The 22,458-nt window shown below is 36.8% G+C and overlaps 7 protein-coding genes and 1 long non-coding RNA gene across 11 annotated transcripts in view; 4 read left to right on the top strand and 4 right to left on the bottom strand.

Moving 5' to 3' along the window:
• Window positions 1-757: 757 nt before the first annotated feature.
• LOC18027006 (protein NUCLEAR FUSION DEFECTIVE 4) lies at window positions 758-2,767 on the bottom strand. Its single transcript, XM_006410516.2, has 3 exons — window positions 2,315-2,767; window positions 1,533-1,959; window positions 758-1,465 (listed from the first exon to the last, which is right to left on the bottom strand). Exons 1-3 carry the CDS (start codon window positions 2,765-2,767, stop codon window positions 783-785), a joined length of 1,563 nt encoding a protein of 520 aa, XP_006410579.1. The 3' UTR covers window positions 758-782.
• Window positions 2,768-3,323: 556 nt separating this feature from the next.
• On the bottom strand, window positions 3,324-5,478 carry LOC18027005. The gene is made up of 3 exons (XM_006410515.2): window positions 5,014-5,478; window positions 4,284-4,707; window positions 3,324-4,141 (listed from the first exon to the last, which is right to left on the bottom strand). Exons 1-3 carry the CDS (start codon window positions 5,476-5,478, stop codon window positions 3,453-3,455), a joined length of 1,578 nt encoding a protein of 525 aa, XP_006410578.1. The 3' UTR covers window positions 3,324-3,452.
• A 5,685-nt stretch (window positions 5,479-11,163) lies between these two features.
• On the top strand, window positions 11,164-12,126 carry LOC18027004. The gene has a single exon (XM_006410514.2). It carries the CDS (start codon window positions 11,373-11,375, stop codon window positions 11,784-11,786), a length of 414 nt encoding a protein of 137 aa, XP_006410577.1. The 5' UTR covers window positions 11,164-11,372; the 3' UTR covers window positions 11,787-12,126.
• A 332-nt stretch (window positions 12,127-12,458) lies between these two features.
• LOC112081630 lies at window positions 12,459-13,376 on the top strand. The gene is made up of 2 exons (XR_002896561.1): window positions 12,459-12,655; window positions 13,110-13,376. It is a non-coding gene; the product is annotated as an uncharacterized LOC112081630 (long non-coding RNA).
• Window positions 13,377-13,451: 75 nt separating this feature from the next.
• Window positions 13,452-14,090, bottom strand: LOC18027003. Its single transcript, XM_006410513.2, has one exon. The coding sequence runs from the start codon at window positions 13,983-13,985 to the stop codon at window positions 13,554-13,556; it is 432 nt and encodes a 143-aa protein (XP_006410576.1). The 5' UTR covers window positions 13,986-14,090; the 3' UTR covers window positions 13,452-13,553.
• A 925-nt stretch (window positions 14,091-15,015) lies between these two features.
• On the top strand, window positions 15,016-17,222 carry LOC18027002. 2 transcript variants are annotated; one of them, XM_006410512.2, is made up of 4 exons: window positions 15,016-15,238; window positions 15,750-16,312; window positions 16,395-16,490; window positions 17,057-17,222. In XM_006410512.2, the coding sequence occupies exons 1-3, from the start codon at window positions 15,148-15,150 to the stop codon at window positions 16,482-16,484; spliced, it is 744 nt and encodes a 247-aa protein (XP_006410575.1). In that variant the 5' UTR covers window positions 15,016-15,147; the 3' UTR covers window positions 16,485-16,490; window positions 17,057-17,222. The 2 variants fall into 2 exon arrangements, with proteins under 2 accessions (XP_006410575.1, XP_006410574.1); XM_006410511.2 differs by having other exon boundaries at window positions 15,017-15,238; window positions 17,062-17,222.
• Window positions 17,223-17,278: 56 nt separating this feature from the next.
• LOC18027001 (probable methyltransferase PMT25) lies at window positions 17,279-21,314 on the top strand. Of its 2 annotated transcripts, none has more exons than XM_006410510.2 (8): window positions 17,279-17,719; window positions 18,224-19,176; window positions 19,284-19,433; window positions 19,511-19,781; window positions 19,863-19,973; window positions 20,075-20,249; window positions 20,330-20,794; window positions 20,885-21,314. In XM_006410510.2, exons 2-8 carry the CDS (start codon window positions 18,262-18,264, stop codon window positions 21,111-21,113), a joined length of 2,316 nt encoding a protein of 771 aa, XP_006410573.1. In that variant the 5' UTR covers window positions 17,279-17,719; window positions 18,224-18,261; the 3' UTR covers window positions 21,114-21,314. The 2 variants fall into 2 exon arrangements, with proteins under 2 accessions (XP_006410573.1, XP_006410572.1); XM_006410509.2 differs by lacking the exon at window positions 17,279-17,719 and adding an exon at window positions 17,776-17,794 and having other exon boundaries at window positions 20,885-21,307.
• Window positions 21,315-21,350: 36 nt separating this feature from the next.
• LOC18026999 (WD repeat-containing protein 55) overlaps window positions 21,351-22,458 on the bottom strand; it is a 2,945-nt gene continuing 1,837 nt past the window's right edge. For both annotated transcript variants that reach the window (XM_006410507.2, XM_024148229.1), the window contains 6 exons: window positions 22,420-22,442; window positions 22,282-22,328; window positions 22,112-22,182; window positions 21,951-22,006; window positions 21,739-21,859; window positions 21,351-21,641 (listed from right to left, as the gene is read on the bottom strand). In XM_006410507.2, the coding sequence (XP_006410570.2) occupies window positions 21,571-21,641; window positions 21,739-21,859; window positions 21,951-22,006; window positions 22,112-22,182; window positions 22,282-22,328; window positions 22,420-22,442 (389 nt within the window). In that variant the 3' untranslated portion in view covers window positions 21,351-21,570. The remainder of the gene's footprint in view (window positions 21,642-21,738; window positions 21,860-21,950; window positions 22,007-22,111; window positions 22,183-22,281; window positions 22,329-22,419; window positions 22,443-22,458) is intronic.

Here is a 22,458-nt window from a genome sequence, read left to right as displayed (position 1 = left end):
CAATTGAATCTACATATACTAGTACTACAATGAATAACTTTCTTTGCAGCACGCTATATGAACTTGTCTTAATCGATAATCTGCAGAAATTATATTCCCAAACTCTTTTTAGTTGACATATGGACTGAGGACTTTCCAAAACTTTTCCAATTCATTTACCTCTCTCTCCTACTTTTTTTTGTTTTACATTTCAACCTCTCTACCCTACTTTTTCCCAATTCATTTACACATTTAAAAACAAAAAAAAAATCTATAATGTGTAACCTTTCCCAATACATACACATTATAGTTTTTTTTTTAAAAAAAAAAAGAAAAATCACTTATGTGTTACACTTTTACCTCTCTCTCCTAGTTTTTTTTTGCTAGCTGAATTTATGCTAAAAACAAATTTATTTAAAAAAAGTTGGCGGTGCCTTTTTCGAACAATTCAACATGTAATTGATGTTAACATATACTATGAACAAAATTATGTGATTAGAAAAAGTTTAAGAATTTTCTCACATGAATTATCTTTCAAATAATAAGGTTGTGAATTTTGTTGGAAGTATTTGCTCATTTACCATTTTCTCAGATATATGTTAAGGGAATCAAACTAATTTATAATTCTAGTTTTTTTTTTTATTTAAGACATTTAATACTTGTCTCCTAATTCTATGGTGAATCTTTCAACCACCATAACAGGATGAGTTGATTCAATCGTAGCGTTTGGATTTGCCAATAGTATCTTTTTATTTTCAAACTTCAATTCACAAATATATAAAAACAATATATAATGTGCAAGTTCACTTCAAGTTCCTCTTGGCTACAAGCCTTTTGTAAAACTTGTTTGTGCGGAAGAACAATACAGAAGCAACCAAAGAGCCAAAGAGAGCCACAGACGCCATAATCAGAAATGATGTCCTGAAACATTGACTTCCAAAGCAAGAATTGTCATAAGCTACCTTGTCGTAGAAGTAACCTATTACTTTCACAGATAGAAGATACGATCCGATAGGACCTGCAATGGAAATCGTGAAGTAAATCGTTCCCATATGCCGGATCCCAAATATCTCTGATGTGATTGTCGGCATGAGCGACCATTGCGAACCGTATGCCATACCGATCAAAACCGAACCAACATAGAGGCTATTCCGTAAACCAGAGGCCACTACAATGTGGCCTATAGACATAATGCCTAGAGTTATGGCCATGAAGACAGGTCTTGGCCAGCTGTGTTTGTGTAAGAATGTGTCTGAGATATAACCGGCTCCAAATCGGCCTAGAAAGTTCCATATGCTCCAGAGAGAGACCAGAGAATTAAGCTGAACCGTAGAGTAGCGAAGAGACTCGCCTATCTGTCTCATGTTGTTTACAGTCGCGAAGCCAGAACCCATCCCACATAGCATCGCCAAGAAGAGTAACCAGAAGTTCATTGTGCTCATTGCCTCCAATATGTTTGAGTCTTCTGTAACCACATGATCTAGACCTGCACAACCTTGTGTTTAGTGTGCTGATTAGAGGTTCATGTGAATATCATGTGTGAGCATATTTACCTGGAAAAACATTTGGACTAGGAGAGATGAGTAAGGCGGATGTGTCGAGAACAGGACAATCCAGAGACGAAAGTGTCTGTTTTTCTTCACGTAGGGCTCTTACAGCAACCAAAAGAGGAGAGGCAAGCAAAAAAAGCACAAGGACGAAGGAGAAGATCTGCATGGACCGTGATAAACCCAGGATGTTTTGGACCGTTATAATGAACATAAGATAAGCGGCGATGATCAAAGAGATGACAGAGAGACCATCCAAGTGTTTCTTGTCACTAGTGGTGACCGTTTCATAAACTCTTACAAAAGGCATAGTCATGAAGATGACAAGCGTTGGTACTATGGCTAGGAGAAGAATGAAAGTTGCAGGGTTACCTTCGCCAGAGATCGCGTGGTACAATTGTATCAGAATTGCTCCACTTAGACCTAGAAATCCCTGAAGACAAAGAAAAAATGAGCTAGCTTTTGGATATGTAAACCAACAATTAATATTATACAACAAAAGACTCGAGTGAAACAGACTAAATAACCCATCTAGGATGCGAGCAAATCTGGATTCAAAAGATGAAATCACAATTTAAAACATCTAAAGCATAAATCTTTTGAGAAATAGTAGTATCCGTATCTAACACTAACTCAAGAAACTCTCACACAAGATGGCTCAAATTTGGTATATATGTGAAATGAGTTTCAATTCTTCATTTTTCATTTGAGAAATGTATGAGTTTCAGATTCCACCTAATTGATTCCTTAAACCAAACTAAACAAAATCTTGTTCACGATTTTCTTACCTGCATAATTCCGACGGCAGTACCACCGTAATGAGAGAAGTTACGAGCGGCGGTGACAACATTGGCCGTGTTGAAAAACGGCAGCGAGTGACCAGCCAAGAACACGAACAAGCACATCACGGCCACAGGCGGCGGCGCAATAAGCCCAACAACGGAAGCCCACATGAAAAAGAATCCAAGAAACCACTGAACCAAACCGACGAAAACGACAACCCAAGGCCCACCACGACCGTCTGGCTTCGAAGTCATGGCCGTGTAGAGGGCACCGGAGAAGATGCCTAGAGTGCCACCGATGTCTTTGAAGACGGAAACGAAATCGAGGGTAGATTGGTCATAAGATTGCGATGATTTGAGGATTGAAGAGTAGATTGCAAATGTGTATGTAGCTCCGCTAAAGCTTTGAATCCATATGCTCGCTGCTGCTGCTACCCATTTCGTGTTTACTCTCTCCATCTCTCCCTCTCTCTCTGCTTCTTGTGGAGAATAAATTGAAGCAAGTTTCGATTTTTACTACCCAACTGTATTAAAAGCAAGTCTCAGCTCTGTTGATGTTAAAACTCAGAACTTGAATGAAGAGAAGAAGTATTCAATTGCTCTTTGGACATCGTGAACATCGAGACTGAGTAAAGAATTGATTAAAGGTTAGTGCCTTTTTATATGCTTGCTCTTGCGAGAACTAAAGGGTATTATTAGCGTTGATACGCTGACTCTAAACAAGTTGACCAGACAAAGTATGATGAGTTGTATTACTGTCAGGCCTGCCTATTGATTGTGTATGCTTTAAGACACGCAAACACACAATTAACTGGATAATTAATTCGCATGTAAGAAGAATTTCTGTTTTGTTGGAACATTAAATGTTGCAAGTTAAACAACTCAGTAAAACAGTAAAAAAAAAAAACGGTGGGAGTACATTAATTATATTATGATTTGTTGTAAAAAAATTGATATTGATAATCATATGACTCAATTTCCTTTAGAGTAGTTCACAACACACACACTTTCTACATTCGACAAACAATACATATGAATATACATGAAAAAAAAAAGAAAAAGAATATACATGAGGGAAAAATGCCAAAAATAAAATAAAATAAAAATAAATAGAGAGCCACAATCCTGACACTAGCTTCAGTAATTATTTCCACATCCTCTTGGCCACAAGCGTTGCATAAAACTTCTTTGTGCGGAGGAACAACACAAAAGCAATAAGAGATCCAAGCATAGCCATGACCGCCATTATCATAAACGAAGTCCTAAAACAATGATTCCCATAACAAGAATGATCATCCTCAGAATCCACCTTGTCGTAGAAGTAGCCTATTACCTTCACTGAGAAAATGTACGAACCAACCGGACTAGCTATCGAAATTGTGTAGAATATAGTTGCCATGTGAAGTATCCCGAATATTTCAGAGGTTATTGTCGGCATGAGTGCCCATTGTGAGCCGTACGCTAAACCGACCAACAATGACCCGATATATAAGCTTCCTACTAAACCGGTGGCCATGACAATGTGACCTATAGCCATGAGGCCTAGAGTTATGGCCATGAAAATCGGTCTTGGCCAGCCATGACTGTGTAAAAAGGCGTCTGAGATGTAACCTGACCCAAACCGGCCTAGAAAGTTCCATATGCTCCAGAAAGAGACCAGAGAATTGAGCTGAACCGTTGAGTAGCGAAGTGACTCGCCCATCTGTCTGATGTTGTTTATCGTTGCGAGTCCGGAACCCATTCCACATATCATCGCCAAGAATAGAAGCCAGAAGTTGGTTGTGCATATTGCTTCGATGACATCCATGTCGTTGGTCATGACAACATTAAAGTCTGTCGGGTTGGTTAAAATGTGTTAGGAATTTCACTTGGAGAAGTATTACATAAGTAAGAGACCTAAACTAACATGTAAGCGATATTATTCATTTCATGACGAAAGTCAAAAGATACCATTTGCCAATATACTAAACCTTACCGGGAGAAGTATTGAGCTTAGGAGACTCAAGCAATGTGGTTCTATGGGTAACCGGAAAATTCAAAGACAAAAATCTCTCTTTCTCTTCACGATGTGCTCTAACCGCGACCAAGAGAGGAGACGCCAACAAGAGAAGCAAAAGAGTAAAGAAGCATATCTCCATAGGCTTTGACATCCCGATAACATTTTCCACCAATATGACGACCAAAAGATAGATGACGATGATCAAAGAGATGGCTGAGAGACCGTTTAAGTGTTTCTTGTCTCCTTCAATGACTGTGTCGTACGTTCTAACGAATGGCATTGCCATCAATATGAGAAGTGATGGTACAACGGCCAAGATAAGAATGTAATTCGTTGGGTCGCCTTCACAGAAGATGTGGTAAATTTGAACAAGAATTGCTCCACTTAGCCCAAGATAACCCTAAAAACCGCAACATAAGTATTTGAGTGCCACATTACTTATCAAGATTTTGTTCTAATTAATCACATATATCTCTACTTTCTTTACAAAAACCGACTTTCACTAGTTATATTATGCTAGATATGGTAAAGAGGTCGGTCGTTGACATCATCATATTAGTATATTTACTAGCTCAATACTTAAAAAATAAAAGTTACAGGTTTCTCTTATACTTGGTCTTTTATCATGAATTAAAAATAATAAACCAATTGATACTATTATATTTCTTTTATACCTAGTCTTAAACTACATATATAAATGGCCTACCTTCATTATACCAACGGCGGTCCCACCATAGTCGGAGAAGTTACGAACGGCGGTGACAACAATCGCCGTGTTAAAGAACGGCTGACAATGACCGGCTAAGAACATGAAGAAACACATCACAGCCACGGGAGGCCGTCCGATCACTCCCGATGCAGCCATCCATATGAAACCATAGCCAACGAACCATTGGAGAAGCCCAACAAATATAACAACCCATGGCCCACTAAAGAAGCGACCATTACCGCTTCTGCCGCTTGCAACCGCCGTGTAGAAGAGGCCGGAGAGGATGCCTACGTTTGCTCCGATGTCTTTGTAGACGGAGACGGTGTCAAGCGTAGATTGGTCGTAAGATTGAGATGATTTGAGAAGTGAAGAATAGATTCCAAAGGTGTAGCTTGCTCCACTAAAGCTTTGTATCCATATGCTCGCCGCAGCAGCCACCCATTTTGTGTTTGCCATCTCCATCTTTCTCTCTTTTTTTTTGTTTTTTTTTGTTTTTTTCTCTATTCTGCATCGATCAAAATGAGCTTACATTGTCTTAAAATGAAAATAAAGTCAACTTTAAATTTAAAATTTGTATAATCGTGGGCATTCTTGATTGGTTTGGTTACACCAAATTAAACCGGATTGCACCAAAGGTAAAAACAATATGCGTTCTGATTGGAGTTACATACTTTAGCTGCTCCACTCCCTCCAATTTTTTTCAAGTTATAGTGTAATTTCAAATTGTTTACTAATGTTCCTATTTTTAAACGTATTTCTACTTTATAAATATTTATTTAACAGTTTTTATCATTTATAATTCCGCTCCTGGTTGCACTCCAACTAAATTAACCTAATTTAACCAATAAACAACAAACCCATATAAATTACACGGATACCGGACAAATTCTAAACCGAACTCATTAATTTTGCTCTTCTAAACCAAACTAATTAAAGCGATATCAAACTCAAAGATCTGAAAAGTCCACGATGTGAAACGAGAAAGTCCATTCCCATATATATGAGTTATAAAAATTAATTAATATACATTGGTTTAAAACGTGATTTATTTTATATATTATTGTTTTGGGATATGACTACAGAAAGGCTAGTCCGTCCTTCTTTATCTTCTTCTTTTTATTATAAAACCAAAACAAAAAAAAATGTATATAATGTAGCTGGTTTGAACAAATCTTGGCGAAACGCTGACAACATAACAGATCAAATCTTTCACCAGCAGAGCACGCAATCAAAATAACTTAACTAATCTTTATTTCCACGATCTTATGCATATGATTTTTTTCTCTGTAATTGATATGTTACATGGTTTTGTCTATAAAGAAAAAAATTGCATCTACTCAACAATCAGAAACACTAATTAGTTTATATGAATATTTTGGATTTGATATATCTATCAACATCTGAAATGTATCAACTTCTTAAGATATTTGTTAGTGTTGGATTTCAACTTATGTGGCTAAAAAAGATTCATTACATTTGAATCATATATAACAAGAGAGAATGGTTAAAAGTTTCTTTTGCATCGTGTAGAAGCTCAATTGGTTATCATCTGCAGTATGTATTAGTTTTTCCAAGGCTGTCCTTCTCGATCGTTCAGGCGGACAGTGGTCGTAAACTTCTCAAACTGCGTGGGCCTGTTATATTGGACTCTCTCCTAACAAATACCTTAGTTCTTGTTGGGTTTATTTTCGGGCCATATTATAGCAACTCATTAGAGTGTGCTTTTTGTAAATTTGATTAGTCTTGCTACCTAGTTTCAAATATTATCAATGATAATAGTTTTTCTTTTTAATTTACCGCGACTGTAAAATATTATTTTGGTGATGAATGATATACAATATTTTTACGTTTTTATGTCAAGAACATGATTCCACTATTTCTTTTATTTATAGTATTAACATACATATATATATAGTGGAATCACTTTTCAAAAAAATAAAAAATAAAACTATATAAAATGAAAAGATTTCAATATTAAAAATAACTTTGACTGATTTACAATTATTTCAATTTTTTTTTATTTGAATTGTTTTTGCTATTCTTCTACGTACTCGACTATATTCAGTATCAGTTGACATATATCAGTTAAACTCTAATTAATGTAAAGGAAAATTGTAAGCAGAACTGTATATAAAGAAAATTGAACTCAAAGTCATTAAAACGAATATAAACAAGAAGTAAACTAAAATATGTACGTATTCTTGATTATCAATTTTTTTTTTTTTTTTTTTTTGAATGAACTTGATTTCCCATGTTTGCAAGCTGCCTGTTAGATTATCCAAGCATGCATGACTTAAAAGTTAAATACAATGTTCAAGAACCCTAACAAAAACATCAACTATTGGCCAATGATTTACTTACGAAAATAGATATGTAAATCTGTCTTACTGAACTAGATGTCCATGTGATATTTACGTGCGCGTTAAATTTAAACCAAAACAGTAAGCAACGTATAATCAGGATAAACCAGTTTGTGGTTCGTTCCGTAGCCAGCACAACACCATTATTTCACAATACATATAAACACAGATATATACATATATATAACTAAACAAATATCTGTGTATGCACTCCTTTAATATATAAACAAATATCTATGTATTCCTACGTTATATATATGCATACGTACACGCCGGGATGTGGTCGTATGCACACATAAATATTAATGTATTTTATAATTTTTTTCCCCTATATAAAATAATATATTTCAGGCCCTCGCTCATTTTAAACCTTGCGACATATTTAATTATCACGGTTCACGGGCGGATTAATTTAGCCCTTACAGCATCTTAGACAGAAGAACAACCAGAGATGGGTGTATTATCGTATGGAGTGGGTGTATTATCGTAAGGAGCTAATCAAAATTTACAACTGTCTCGATGGGTTTTAGAATTTTAATCGAACAGAACGAAAACCAATATGTAAGGCGATGTCATCGCATTTTTTCGGTTCCATTAAAAATTTCAGTTCGTTTTAAACATTTAATTACAGTTATAGTACTGATCAGATCAGTCATCATCTTCTATACTAGTAGGATTATATAAATTACCAATTAAACATTATGTGACAGATGACCTAGTTTTGAAGAACAAACATTATGTGACTCAACGTGTCAAACCCCAGTCTTAAGCCCTTTAATTTTTTTTTTTTTTGGGCTTTGATCTCAGAATATGTTTTTTTTTGTTCTAACGATAAAGTTGAAGACATTTTGACCATATATCCATGAGGGCCATGACTTATGATTATAAGCTTATCTGCAACATGAGGGTTTATAGTATTACTGTTTAATTTTATCATCGCATATTGAAATGATTACTCCACCAAAACACTATTCGCACAAATTTAAAAATACTAGTCGCACTAGAAGATAGATCTGGAAAGTAGGACCCATGTGGGGCTCCGCCGGTTTTCAGATCCCAAGTCTATCTGCCCCGAAAAAGAAATTAGTTTGTTGTTTTTTTTCTTACTCTATATATTTGATCAGATGAGTACATTATATGATTCGATTGATGATAGAAAATGATAAGAGAAAACAGGTAAGTATAGTGTCATAGTTAAATATTGAAATTAGTACAAGATCGCATGAAAGTTTTTTCTAAAAGAACGTTTGTTTCCGGTCTTTAACAAAAAAAAAAAAAAAAACGTTTGTTTCCGGCGCTGCTACGTTTTTTACAATTTGTTTGATTGATACCCATTATTTAATGATTGAGATAATGGGAAAGGGCTCTACATCACCACATCGAATATTCGAATATTGCAGATTAATGTAATTTATGTGTATGCAGTTCGTGCCTTCGTGGATTTATTTATATGTTGAAGTCCCATAGATTAAACACATGCAGTAATCCAAAAACGTCCAACACTATTTTAACCTGATATGATCACGACTATCATTCTAATTTTAATGAGTCATACGCACTCACCCAGATGGGAAGAGGTTTTATTTTGTTATTTTGTTGATATCAACAGAATTACCAAAATTACCACCCTAAACAGTTGATTAATTAGGAGTTTTATATTTCTTTGATGTCGAATGAACCGAGCAAAAAAAAAAAACGAAAAAAACTAAAATAAAACACACAAACTGAATTATAGTTACACATAAAACTAAGAAGAATACCTATTTCACCAAACTTTGGATTCTTGTAATAATCTCTTATTCTCTTAGTTGGAGTCCGATTCCAATGAATACTTACTAGAGCAGAGGCAGAGCCACCAACTTGAATTAACGGATATGATTCTCATAATTAGTGAAATTAATCTGTAATACAAGAAAGGGGAATTTTCTAAACTACGACTGATAGTGACTAATCCATCAACAATTGAAGCCAAGATGAACCGTAGCCACCGCTTCCAGATCTACTAGTTACAAGGCCACTGCGGTCAGATCTACCTCTTAAAGTCATATTTGTTACTATGTTTATAAATGGATATATATATTCCAGATTACCAATAACGTAGAAATAGTATTATACGATATACAATACCAATTATATAAAACAGTACGCGTGAGCCGAAAGCAACGGAGCCTGGTGTGCCTGTACACGCAGACGTCTAGATTCCTTTTCCAGTAAAACACACCTAAAGTATTGTTTCCAACTTCCCATATATATTAGAGACTCTATATATTATTCCCCTTATCTTACTTCAAAATTTAGACAAGTCATCGAAAGTTTATTAATTATTTTCCTACATTTTTAATAGTGTAGAAGATTCATGGTATTTAGTTTATATGTTTTCATGGCGTTGAATATTTTTTCGAATCATATAGATTATAGATTGAATACCAAGATATTTTTGTTTCTTTCAAAAAACATATCATGTTTTGTAAACCATGCATGAGAAATGTCATGAGAGACAAGTTACGGAATATGACAATTTCACGTGTTTTGACATCATATTTGCAATGTACATATACAATTATGTTATTAGTGTATTTTAAAAGAATATGACGTTTCCCATAAAAATAAGAGGAACAAAATAAACTAACGAATTTAAAAACAGTACACCTTCGAAGATAATTTTTTTTTGTCGAAGCTTCCAAGATAAATAATTTTTGTATTACAAGTATTAAAACTTTGCAAAGTGAAAAGCAAAAAAAAAAAAACTAATAGTTCTTTCTTCTAACCCAAAGATGAGGATTATGTCTAAGCAAAATAAAATGGGTATATTCTCTATCGGTTAAATACATACAAAAATGCTAATATACTTTAATTAAAAAGTGACCTGACTCAGAAAAAAATTTAAAAAGCTTTTTTGTGTGTGTGGTAAACCTCTAACTAATTCTTGTTGTTTTAATAAATAAAAAAATACTCGTGTAACAATTAGCTAGGTTATTGACAATCATAACTAAAATATGCCATCAGATATGATAATAATATGTAAAAGATAAGGAAAAAAAATTCCAAAGAATTTTTTGAAACCATTTTATTATATATGATCATGATATTTATAGTAGGGATATTTTCATGATTATGATGTTTCATAAAAGTATTGAATGCTCATATACAGCTCTACCTAAAACTGTTTGAGTGAAAGTGTTTTTATATGCTCTGGAAAAAAGTTCAACGTATATAGACATATAATTATTGTTTTTGGTAATAATGATCATTTTAAACCTAATTCATTAATTTCCGAGTTTCATAAAAATACTTATTTTTTTGTCAATAAAAAATATTTATAGATAGTTAAGTATAAATGGTTATATAATTTCATAATAAGTTTCAATTCCTGGCTTAAATCAATGAGACAAGTAGTCAATTATTAGGGAACAAATAGTCCACTAACAACACTTGATTCAGTTCTTAAAGTATAAAGCTAATAAATCTTACATCTTTTAAGAGACTTTCTTGAACAAAGATTTAAAGAATGCTATCAAACAGTTACAAAGCTTTAAACTTTAAAGCAAGACGAAGAAATCTGATGAGACTTAAATTTGATGGTGACCAAAAGGACGATCCAGTCGGGAGTCCCAGTCTCAGTCTGCATCACACAGACACGTATAGATAAGATTATGTCCATATCATTATTTTTTTTAAAAAAGAAGAAAAATTCATATAAATTGTGGTTAAAAGTGTCAAAATGTAATGGAAAGTAAAGCGGGGTCCGCACTCTATGCCATTATCATCATGACATCATCCGATTTCATTAACATTAACATACACACAAAACCCCAAAACACAACTTCTCAAGAAACTCTCTCTACGTTTCCTTCGTCTTCTTCTCTCTTCCTCCTCTGTTATAAAAAACCCAAATCCCATTTTCCTACAGATATTAAGTTTCTCTTCTCTATCTCCATCCGAGTATTCGTCTCATAACTAACCTCCTGAGCTGATCTGAATTACTCCTCTCTGTAAATGGCAGAGGAGTTCGATGAATCCGAGGTTTTATTCTCCGACGATTTCAGCTCCGTTCTCAAGAGAGACGAAGAGAATGAGAATCTAATGTTCGGTTTCAAGGAGAGGAAGAAGACGAGGCGGATAATCAAGAGAACGGAGAAGGCGTCGTTGTCGAGCTCGCTTCCGGTGAATATCCCAGAGAACATGTTCCGGAGATACGTCGGGAAAGAAGACGATGATGAGTACACCGATGAGGAATATTCCGACGAAGGAAGAGAGATCGTTCCGCCGCATATTATCGTCGGACGGAGGATCCAAGGAGGACAAGTGGCGTTTTCCGTTTGTACAGGTAGCGGAAGGACTCTCAAGGGGAGAGATCTGAGCCGGGTCAGGAATTCGGTTCTTAGGTTAACCGGTTTTTTGGAGGCTTGAACCGTTGCTACTACTACCGGTTTTCCCATTTTATCATCATCATCATCTCCCAATTATTATTATTTTTAGCAATTTACGGGGAAAATTTCCAGCTTTTCCCGTGTTGTTTTTGTTTAAGTAGAAGGTGGGAAAAATGTGAAAAAGAAAGAAAGAAATTGATCCATTTTTTCCCTTTTTTAAAAAAACTGTTTTATTTTTCCCTCAATTGTATTGGAAAAATAGAAGTAAACTATTTGTGTTAATTTATGAGAAAGAAATATCCAAAGTTTGTCAAGTGTGTCTTTTGTGAAGTTATGGAAGTGTGATGAATATATCTGAGTTGGATTATTGTTGTGCAGATGTGGACAAAAGTTGAACAGAAACAGCTGTTTTGTTGTCATTGATTGTAAGAGAGAGAGAGTTAGAAAGTCGTTGCCGGTGATTTCAAGGAGAGGAATGTATTCCATATTTTGTGTTTAATGAAAATTTGGATTATATCGGCCCATTAAGAGCTAATTAGCTCCATTCTTTGGCCCACTAAGAGCTAATTTAGCTCTATTCGTTGGCCCACTAATGATCCATATCCGTTTAGCAAATTGAAGCGCGGAAAAGTCTGTTTCTCAAGAACGCCAAGGAGACCTTCGAAACCGTCGAAACCGAAAAACAAAAGTCACTCTCACTCTCTCTCTCACACACACAAACATTGGTTTATGTGCTCTGTGCAGAACTGTAAGCACGCGGCTCACCAAAGAACATTACTTTACTTAAATACACTCTTAATTCTCTCTCTTAGGGTTAAACTTACCCTTTTCCTACCGCTAATACTGCCATGGCTTCTTCATTTCTTTTGAACTGCTACGACTTCGTTCCAGGTTTATCTTCTCCCAGGAGTAAGATTTGCTCGACTGATTTTAATTTCTTTTTTTTCATTTTCCTCTAGAGATTCTCCTAGCTGCTATGTGAGTTCTGAGCTTCAATTATTTTATTAGTTCTGGAATTTTAAGTCTGTTGCTTCGCAGTTTAGATTGTCGATTGCGATTCCAGTTCGTTGCTTTGTTGGGGAATTTTTACAAGCAGGGTCCCTCTGAATTCAGTTGTTATGTGGTGTTCTAAATTTAGTGTTGCTCTTTAGGATCGTGGGCAAGAATCTCTTAGACCTTAAAGTCTGGTCTTTCCTTACAGTGTCTTAGACCTTAAAGTCTGGTCTTTTCTTACAGAGTAAATTGTTTAGAGAGCTTCAAGCTATTTGTCTATTCCTTTAAGGTAGAAGGAAGCCTTAAGCTAAGCTTTTTTAATTCTTCATTTAAATTTCTCGTTTTTCTTTGGTTTTTGTTAATGCTTCAGGTCATCATCATACAATGGAGACGATGTCAAGAACTGGTCGGTTAATAATACCTCATGATGTATCAAGCTTCTCGCTGGTTTCGGTGAGTTGATGGTATGCCTATGGTTAGGTAGGGAATGAAGCAAATGGTCCGTGCTTGTTGTTGTAGGATAGATGTATAAAATTCAATGTCTATCTTCTTCTCTTCTGTATTTTTATATTATTTGAATTCTTGAAAATTTCAGTCGTTTCTTGATTCTAATTATTAACTTAACTCCTTTACAAAATGATATGCATCAATCTTGTTTAACTTTTTCTCATGACCACAATGCAAATACACGATTGATCCTGCGCTAGAGAGTATGGCGTAATGTAAATATTAGTGTAGAGTCTCGATGGACTGTGCACTGAGAGAGCATAGAAATATCCACATAATCGAGAGTTAGAAATTGGTAAATTGGATCTCAAGGAATGAAAGCACTTGTGCTGTCTCTACGTGGGTCGTGATCTTGAGGGACTTCCTGCGTGTTGCTGTTACCCTTTCCTTGACCTAGCCAAGACATTGTGAGTCTCGATGGGAAGACTTTCTTCTTGCTTGATTCTTGGTTTTGGACCTTCTTCTTCTTCTGGTCACTGACTGCGTGCGAGAAGCTCCTGAGTTCATTAAGCCGCTTCATCTTCTCTTTCTTCTGCTTCTTCTTGTGGAAAGAGAGGAAGAACAAAGCCACTACTTTGGTGACTTTGTTCCCTGAAGAATTTGAAGAAGAGGAAGCTTTCTTGAGTTTCAAATGCCGGTTATGGCGCCGAGGACAGCTCTTGGTGATTCTGATCAGGAGTTTCCTACATGGCCGGAGAATCTTGTGGTTTAAGGTTACTAACGACTCAGCACCCCTCATCTCCTGGTTGTCTTGCTCTGTCTCTAGCTAAAGCAGAGAGAATTTAACATTGAAAAGAAAAGAGACAGAGACAAGGTCTGGGGCTAATAATGTATGTATCGCTCTGAATGTTGGCTTGTCTTTTGTAAACATGGCCTTTGTATATCGCTGGTGGGTTACACGTTTTTGCTATGTTAAAAGAGTCTCACTTTAGTTTGTGGTACACCATGATTCTCAATTTTGGAAAAGGGACTTTGTCTTCTCACAACTCTTTTCTGCCTTATGATTATTTCAAGAAGCCAAATCTCAAAAGTCAAAACACTAATTGCATATTACCGTAACTTGCCTTGGATTAGGCTTTAGATCTCATCTCACATAGATTCTGCATTGCTCAAAGAAATACAAATACAGTAATCTCTCTAAAGAAAAAAAAAGGTGTTTTTTTTAAGCTTGTCCATATGATTCGAAAAGGACGATAGAGATCATGCCACGTCACTTAAAGCGCATCTATACGTGCCACGTTAAAGTTGACCTCATACAAAACATCGCATCAGCGTGCAGAGATGTCAAATCTGTGTGCATCTTTAGGCCTCGACTCAGTCATAAACCCGGCCGATTCTATTAGACAAAAATAGGTCTCAGATGGAAGCGTGTTTAGACCTGAAAGAAACAGAGATTTGGGGTTTCTTAGGCCGGACTAGTCTACGCTCTAAAAGTCTACTCCCAATTCTTTTTTTTTTTTCCTTGCTCATGAAAAGTTTGTGAAGTAGAGAAAGTCATGGGCTGAGCATGATTTTCTTTATAAGAACAGAACAGTTTTTTGGCCCAGCCCAATGAGAACACGCTTGTGACTAAACCGAAATAATCGATTCAAAATTCGAAACTATTCCGAACACAAATTTTTAGATTTGGGAGACGTATGGAGACGTTTTAGTAATCCCATAACAAATAATAAAAGACTAGAGGGCCTTATCTCTTGCCTTGACTGTTACTGTGTGACATTTGATTTTCCCCAAACATAGAGACAAAAGAGGAGAGAAACACAAACTCAAATCAACTCCACACACACTAGAAACAAACAAACAACCAAACCCCACTACGACAAAGTAAAGCTCTAGAACCCTTTGGAGTGAACGAACCAATACCAACCCCTCCTTTTCTTTCATCTGCTGGTCCACTGATCATGCCGTCTGGTGCGAAGAAGAGAAAGGCCTTGAAGAAGAAGAAGGAGCAAGAAGCTGTTGGAGACAGCACGGGCAACAAAGGCTTTAATGGTTATTTGAAATTCTACACAATTCATACTATTTTTTGGTATTTGTGGTTGATGGATCCATATAATTGCCCTTCTCAAAATATGGATTTTGGTGTTTTAAGTCCTTTGTCCACGGATTTTAATGTTTAGTCTCTCTCAAATGTGTTAAAGCTGTTAGGTAAGTTTCTTCTTTTGTCTTTTTGATTAGACTCTGATGCTTTTGGTATTATTCAAAGCAGAGTGATTGATTCTTTGGGCCTAATTAGTAGGATTCTGTTTTTGAGGGCGATCGTGGTGTATAGAGATTTAGTCAATCTTCTTTAGTTACCGCTCCAAAGGTTGTGACTTTACTTTAGTCTTCCTTGCTATCTCTATGATGGACCCAGTTGTTGTAATGTTTCTTTCTATTTATGACTGTTTTTTAGCTAGTGAAGAAGAACTCCTATCCATGGCTTGAACAATATTTTATCGAAACTTTGAAATCAAAATTTATCCTTCATTTTTGATCTCTTTAAGTTTACTTAACAACGCAGGAAATGAGGAACATGGAAGCCAAAATGAAGGAGAAAGTGATGGTAATTTGAGTTCCCCTGGTTCTCAAGGAAATGGAGAGTCTTGGACAAGAGATCCATCACCTTCTCCGTTATCTGGTATGGGGAAGGACACTATTAAAGAGAAAACAGAAGATGCAGACTTTACTCAGGAAGACGTTATTGCAGTTGGAAGAGGAACGGATCACGAGCAGAATGGTGTGGACAAATCACCCAATTCCTTTCCTGAAAATGTTACTCACAATTCCAGAAAAGCAGCTTCTCAAGAATCTGGTGGTACTTCTTCAAATTTGGAAATTGCTCCTGCTGTTGATTATGTCAAGCCTGTGGATTCTTCTGTCTCAAAGGCTGTGGTTTCTGACAAAAATGAGCAAGTTGAGAGCTCGACAGACTCGGTTTCTGTCAAACAAAAGTATGATGAAAAGGAAGAGAGGCCTAGACTAACAGAAGCAAAGGAGGGTAACAGTCCAGGATCTTCTGCGGAAACAAGCAAAGAAATCAAGAGAGTGAAAGAATCTGAAGTGCCAGAATGTTCTGAAGAAAAGGTACCATTTCGTTTTTCTTCTTTTATCCTGTACTTGTGCTCATTTCTTTTCAAAATCCTGAATCTTCTGGACATCTATGCAGAGTCTTTTGCCGTCTGGTCCACCAGTTGTTCGAACCTCGTGGTTGAGTTGCTGCGGTTTGTTTGATGTGATGGCAGGATCTGAAAGATAAATACAGGTTGGTCTTACTTTAAGAATCTGGTTAGATGCAGTGTTTCTTTTAATTACACTAAAACTGCATCACTTAAGACGCCGAGCATCCGAACATCCTAGTAAGCTAGCTACGCAAGAGGGTTTATGGACTTGAGCAAGAATTTTCGATAGTGGATGGCTCTTAACTTATAGTGCTCCTTAGCTTAGAGTTACAATCAGTTTTTCTCTATCCAAATCCAAAGCCTTGTTCAAGAATATATTCCTACTATTTCTCTGTCATGTGTGTTCTTCCTTTGAAGTGTTTGAAATTGGTTAGAAGTCCAATGACAAATTCCAAGCCATCTAAAAACGACACTCACTTGGCTACTGTCGATAGCTACCACTGTAGGATTCTATTCTCTAAAACTTCGTTTGCTTAACTCAATAGCTACCTCGATGTTTTTTTTATCCAAGGATTAGTTATTTTTTCTTCTAGTATTCGTAACACTTTCTGTAGTGCCAGATCCTAATTTTCTTGCTATTGTGATTCATAAAGTGTATTCCATAAATTCTAATTTTCTCTGACTCATATATTTTTGGGTGATGATGAAGAACAGGAGAAGGATAAATTCAACAAACAGTGGACAGCAGAAGCCAGTTGATTCTTCTCTGTACACAACCATTTATGTCTTTGCTAGATAATAATGCGACCCTTTTTAGCAATATACGAACAAGAACAAAAAATGTCTTCTGTTCATGTCAATGAATTATAGATTCATAAGATCTGAACATAGTTCTTCTATATATATATATATATATATATATATTCTCTTTCGTCCGCAACTTTTGAATTCCATGAATACACAGGGAAACAAAATGATGATATCTGAACGTGTACATGGATTCATAGTTCTCAATGGGGGCAAGAAGCTCAGGTAGTTCAACTTCAGGTTCTTTTCATTGGATTAACTGTAAAACGGCGACGTATAAGAGACCTTTCAGACTGGAGAGTGTTCACTGTTCAGAGATCTGTGTCGGTGATCGACGCGGCATGGAGAATAAATAATCTTCGAAAAATACGATTTTTTTAATTATTAATATTTAAAGTCGTTCTTTTGACAACGAGATTTTGGCGTTTTAAGGCCGTAACCCACTAGCTCGCTCACTGGATTCTGGTAGTTGAATTAACCCAACTAGCTCCAATTCGGAAAATATTACTCCTTTATTCACCAAGTTGCAATCTTTGAAGATCTTTGACGCATCCCATATCTTCTGGTAATCTTTGCTTCTCAATCTAGTTCGTTACTTTTTCAGCAAACCCTCTCTCTAGATCTCATTGCTTCTGTCTGGGTATGGCTTTGATGTCTGGTTCGAATTGTTAGCATTTTCAAGTTCCTTGTTTTTACTTATTAGCCGATGTTTTGTCCTGAAATTTTGGCTTTATTTAACTGGGATCCACTTTTAAATTTTACTTTTTATTCATTGTGTAGTAAGATCTGAGTAGCAGAGCTAATTCGGTTGAGTTTGGTAATCAGATCTGTGATTATGTGTTTCTTGCTCTGTTTTCATATCTGCAGAATCATATTGTCATCTAATGAACATAAAAAATTAATGAGTATGAATGAATTTAGTCAGTTTGTGCCTGAAATTGTTTGATGAACTTTGATATCAATCGCATTGGTAGGAATAAAGAGAATGCTGAGTCAGTTTTTTTTTTATTAGTTGCGTTCTACTAGTTTGTTGAGCCATGGTCGTTTCTTCTTGTTAATTGGTTTTCAGGTGAATGTGAGTAAGGTTGCTGCATTGACTCGAGGAACATGGCGATGGGGAAGTATTCCCGCGTAGACGGGAAGAAATCATCGAGCTATGGCTTAACCATTACCATTGTTCTGGTAGTTTCCCTCTGTTTAGTTGGGGCATGGATGTTCATGTCTTCGTGGTCTGCCCCGGCTGATTCTGCCGTCTATTCCTCAAGTGATACTGGGAAAGACGTGGAGCCTGCTACTAAGAATGAAGTAAGCAAAGAAGAAGGCGACCAAGAACCAAAGAACTTTTCTGATGAAAAGAACGAGGCTTTGACTGAGAACAACGAAGTGAAGACTGATCCTGAGAAATCTACCGAGGGAAACGAGTTCAATGAGAGCTCTGGCGAGAAAACCGAGGCAGTCGAGGAAAGAAAGGAGTCTGATGACAGCAATGGTGAGAAAGAGAAGACTGTGAAAGAAGCTGAATCTGAAAGCGACGAAGGAAAAGAGAAAGAGAAAACGCAGCTGGAAGAGAGCACGGAAGAAAACAAATCTGAGGATGGTAATGTAACCGAAGAGAAGCCTGAAGAAAAACCGGAAGAGAATGCTAACGAAGCTGAAGAAAGCACTGAGAAGAGTAACAAGGACGTCTTTCCAGCTGGTGACCAGGCTGAAATCACAAAAGAGACGACCACGACCGGAGATGGAGCTTGGTCAACCCAATTGGTTGAGTCGCAGAACGAGAAGAAAGCTCAACAGTCCTCGATATATAAGGATCAAAGCAGCTATGGATGGAAAACGTGCAATGTGACTGCTGGTCCAGACTACATCCCTTGCCTTGACAACTTGCAAGCTATTAAGAAGCTTCATACTACAATGCATTATGAGCACCGCGAGCGCCATTGTCCCGAGGAATCTCCACGTTGCCTTGTGTCTCTTCCTGATGGGTATAAGCGATCCATCAAGTGGCCAAAGAGCAGGGAAAAGGTGAACTTTGTATAATTTTCTTAGAGGATTCAAACCGTGAAACTCCGCTGCTTTTGCTCCTTTAAATGTTCTGTCGTGACATCTATTCTTATGTTGTGTCATTGCAGATCTGGTACAACAATGTTCCCCACACCAAGCTTGCAGAGATCAAGGGACATCAGAATTGGGTGAAAATGAGTGGTGAATACCTCACGTTCCCTGGTGGTGGAACTCAGTTTAAGAACGGTGCTCTTCATTACATTGATTTCATCCAACAGGTACAGTTTCTTATAATGGCTACTTTATTTTCTTATTAGTAGGCATGCCAAGTATTGAAGTAATTATATTGTTGCAGTCACATCCTCCTATTGCGTGGGGAAACAGAACCCGTGTTATATTGGATGTTGGGTGTGGAGTTGCTAGCTTCGGGGGTTACCTTTTCGAAAGAGACGTGCTTGCTTTGTCATTTGCCCCCAAGGATGAGCACGAGGCGCAAGTGCAATTCGCGCTGGAACGTGGCATTCCTGCAATGTTAAATGTTATGGGAACCAAAAGATTACCCTTTCCCGGTTCTGTTTTTGACCTTATCCATTGTGCTCGTTGTAGAGTCCCTTGGCATATTGAAGGTAAAAGTGTGTCCCATTGTATTCTTTTGCCATGCTTTTATTCCATAGGATGACCTTATTTAGTTGTTGTTTAAAATGAAGGTGGTAAACTTCTTTTGGAATTGAATCGTGCTTTGAGGCCGGGTGGTTTCTTTGTCTGGTCAGCGACTCCAGTCTATAGAAAGAACGAGGAAGATTCTGGTATATGGAAAGGTAGGGACATTTTCGTTTCTTCTTCTTTGTTTGCTCCTTGACCTCAATATAGGCTTTAATAATTGATTCCTAACTTTGGAGATGCCTTCTTTGTGATGTAGCAATGTCGGAGCTCACAAAGGCAATGTGCTGGAAGCTGGTGACAATCAAGAAAGACAAATTGAATGAGGTTGGTGCTGCCATATACCAAAAGCCAACTTCAAATAAATGTTACAACAAAAGACCTCAAAATGATCCACCTCTCTGCAAGGATTCCGATGATCAAAATGCAGCCTGGTAATGTGGCTTTAAACCCTTCGTCAATTTAATAGTAAACCAATGCAGTCTGATGCTCATATGTTAACTTTACGGTTTAGGAATGTTCCACTTGAGGCATGTATGCATAAAGTGACAGAAGATTCATCGAAGCGAGGAGCAGTGTGGCCCAACATGTGGCCAGAAAGGCTTGAGACTGCTCCTGAGTGGTTAGATTCACAGGAAGGTGTTTATGGAAAGCCTGCACCAGAGGATTTCGCAGCGGACCAAGAGAAGTGGAAGACTATTGTCTCAGAGTCATACCTTAATGGCATGGGAATCGATTGGTCTAACGTGAGAAATGTGATGGACATGAAAGCAGTCTATGGAGGATTTGCTGCTGCATTGAAGGACCTGAAGTTATGGGTGATGAACGTGGTACCTGTGGACGCACCAGATACACTTCCAATCATATATGAACGTGGTTTATTTGGAATCTATCATGACTGGTGTGAATCATTCAACACTTATCCCAGAACTTACGATCTTCTCCATGCAGATCATCTTTTCTCTACCTTGAGGAAGAGGTAGATACCATCACTTGTTCTCTATTCTCAAATGCAGAGCTTCATGATCTGATCTGATGAATTAAACCCTTTACTTCTTTTGCATTACAGGTGCAATTTGGAGTCGGTAATGGCTGAAATTGATCGGATCCTTAGGCCTGAGGGAACTTTCATCATAAGAGACGACATGGAATCAATAGGGGAAGTTGAGAAAATGGTGAAATCCATGAAATGGAAGGTAAAATTTACACTTTCTAAAGACAATGAAGGCTTGCTTTCAATTCAGAAGTCATGGTGGCGTCCTACAGAAACAGAGACAATCAAATCGGCAATAGCTTAAACAAGTCAGAAAAGGCATCACTTGAATATAGTTTTCAGTAGAAAGTTGGTTCTGTTTATCAAATTGATCGTTCCTTTTATTAGTTTGATATATCATATTTGTATTCCGTTGTATTGAAAAAGTTGTATACGTATGCTCTAGAACACAAGATCGCTTACCCATTAGCTCTCAAAATGTATACAGAATGAGTTTTGTTTTGTTCTTACGAAAGAAAATAAACTTTTACTGTCATATATTCTTCAATTGAATCTTGTATAATTGTATATGATCTGAATGGGATAAAGAAACACATGACAAAGTGTCACATGTTCAATTGGTGATGAACAAAAAATATTGTGATGGTAAAGAGTGCATCGAGAAAAGATAAGGTCAATTAACAAAACTGTCTGAATATAAGTAGACAACTCTCAAGTATGAAATTGACATACTTGCCATACAACTCTGACACAAAATCTAACTACAAGTCTGCGAAGAAACTAGCTCTATCGTCCACAGGAGTTGATTTACTTTTTGTTTTCCTCTTGGTACCTGTACAAGCATAAGAAAAAAAAACTCGAGATGAGATCATATTGTAGGTTATTATCCCAAAGAAATGTTTCAGAAAGTTTTGCAGGTTTCTCTTTACCTTTGGAACGACTGGGAGGATCATTGTCCAAGTCCATCTCATCGTTGTCGCTGTCACTATCTCCTGCAGCTCCCGATGCGTTTCCATTTGAACCTTCTAGAATTTCTTCTAGGTCCCACAACTTCATTACCAAGAACACAAATGAGTAAATCAGGGATCCATTTCTGTAACTCTTTATAGTGAGAGCTTGCTTTAGAGAGAAGAGATGATACCTTCAACATACTGTCATGAGCTGTGCTACCGAGAAACCTTTTATCATGCGAGAGAGCTACAAGAGAGATTTGACGTTAGAAATCTGTTTTAGACAAAGTATAATAGTTAACAACGAACTTCAAAATGTTGTCAGAAAAAAAAAATGTGAACTGTAACATACCGAGATCTTCGATAGGAAACTCGTGAGACCCAATTGGCTGTATGATTTTGTTGGGCAGTATTCCAACGAGACTGGAGCAAAATATAAATAAAATTTTTCACTGAATAAAGCGGAGATAAACAGTAAAGAGCCTTCTCCCATGGAAGAAGAGTTTTTTTTTGTATTGTTACCTAAGTATTCCATTATCACATCCAGTGATAACTCTGTCCTCATCAAGCTACAGCATAAATCCACAAGACTTTCATTTGTCAGATGCACACTAATATTACAGTAACCATATGCTTAAAAAAAAACAAATTTCGTCTCACCTTTAATAGAGCATCAACGGAATAAAGATCCATCTCGGG

The sequence above is a fragment of the Eutrema salsugineum genome, unplaced genomic scaffold (genome assembly GCF_000478725.1).
Source record: "Eutrema salsugineum unplaced genomic scaffold, Eutsalg1_0 scaffold_10, whole genome shotgun sequence".
Taxonomy (NCBI): Eukaryota; Viridiplantae; Streptophyta; class Magnoliopsida; order Brassicales; family Brassicaceae; genus Eutrema; species Eutrema salsugineum.
Note: the sequence above shows the minus strand (reverse complement) of the source record. Positions and strands in the feature narration are given on the sequence as shown.

What these genes read in the sequence shown, in the direction of transcription:
- LOC18027002 (XM_006410512.2), top strand. Translation starts at nt 15,148, where the DNA reads ATGCCGTCTGGTGCGAAGAAGAGAAAGGCCTTGAAGAAGAAGAAGGAG. An exon ending in GGGCAACAAAGGCTTTAATG is followed by an intron (nt 15,239 to 15,749) that starts GTTATTTGAAAT and finishes TTAACAACGCAG; the next exon opens with GAAATGAGGAACATGGAAGC. An exon ending in CAGAATGTTCTGAAGAAAAG is followed by an intron (nt 16,313 to 16,394) that starts GTACCATTTCGT and finishes ACATCTATGCAG; the next exon opens with AGTCTTTTGCCGTCTGGTCC.
- LOC18027003 (XM_006410513.2), bottom strand. Translation starts at nt 13,985, where the DNA reads ATGAGGGGTGCTGAGTCGTTAGTAACCTTAAACCACAAGATTCTCCGG.
- LOC18027005 (XM_006410515.2), bottom strand. Translation starts at nt 5,478, where the DNA reads ATGGAGATGGCAAACACAAAATGGGTGGCTGCTGCGGCGAGCATATGG. An exon ending in CCGCCGTTGGTATAATGAAG is followed by an intron (nt 4,708 to 5,013) that starts GTAGGCCATTTA and finishes TGCGGTTTTTAG; the next exon opens with GGTTATCTTGGGCTAAGTGG. An exon ending in TAAGCTCAATACTTCTCCCG is followed by an intron (nt 4,142 to 4,283) that starts GTAAGGTTTAGT and finishes CCAACCCGACAG; the next exon opens with ACTTTAATGTTGTCATGACC.
- LOC18027004 (XM_006410514.2), top strand. Translation starts at nt 11,373, where the DNA reads ATGGCAGAGGAGTTCGATGAATCCGAGGTTTTATTCTCCGACGATTTC.
- LOC18027001 (XM_006410510.2), top strand. Translation starts at nt 18,262, where the DNA reads ATGGCGATGGGGAAGTATTCCCGCGTAGACGGGAAGAAATCATCGAGC. An exon ending in GGCCAAAGAGCAGGGAAAAG is followed by an intron (nt 19,177 to 19,283) that starts GTGAACTTTGTA and finishes GTGTCATTGCAG; the next exon opens with ATCTGGTACAACAATGTTCC. An exon ending in AGATTCTGGTATATGGAAAG is followed by an intron (nt 19,974 to 20,074) that starts GTAGGGACATTT and finishes TTTGTGATGTAG; the next exon opens with CAATGTCGGAGCTCACAAAG.
- LOC18027006 (XM_006410516.2), bottom strand. Translation starts at nt 2,767, where the DNA reads ATGGAGAGAGTAAACACGAAATGGGTAGCAGCAGCAGCGAGCATATGG. An exon ending in CTGCCGTCGGAATTATGCAG is followed by an intron (nt 1,960 to 2,314) that starts GTAAGAAAATCG and finishes CTTTGTCTTCAG; the next exon opens with GGATTTCTAGGTCTAAGTGG. An exon ending in TAGTCCAAATGTTTTTCCAG is followed by an intron (nt 1,466 to 1,532) that starts GTAAATATGCTC and finishes AAGGTTGTGCAG; the next exon opens with GTCTAGATCATGTGGTTACA.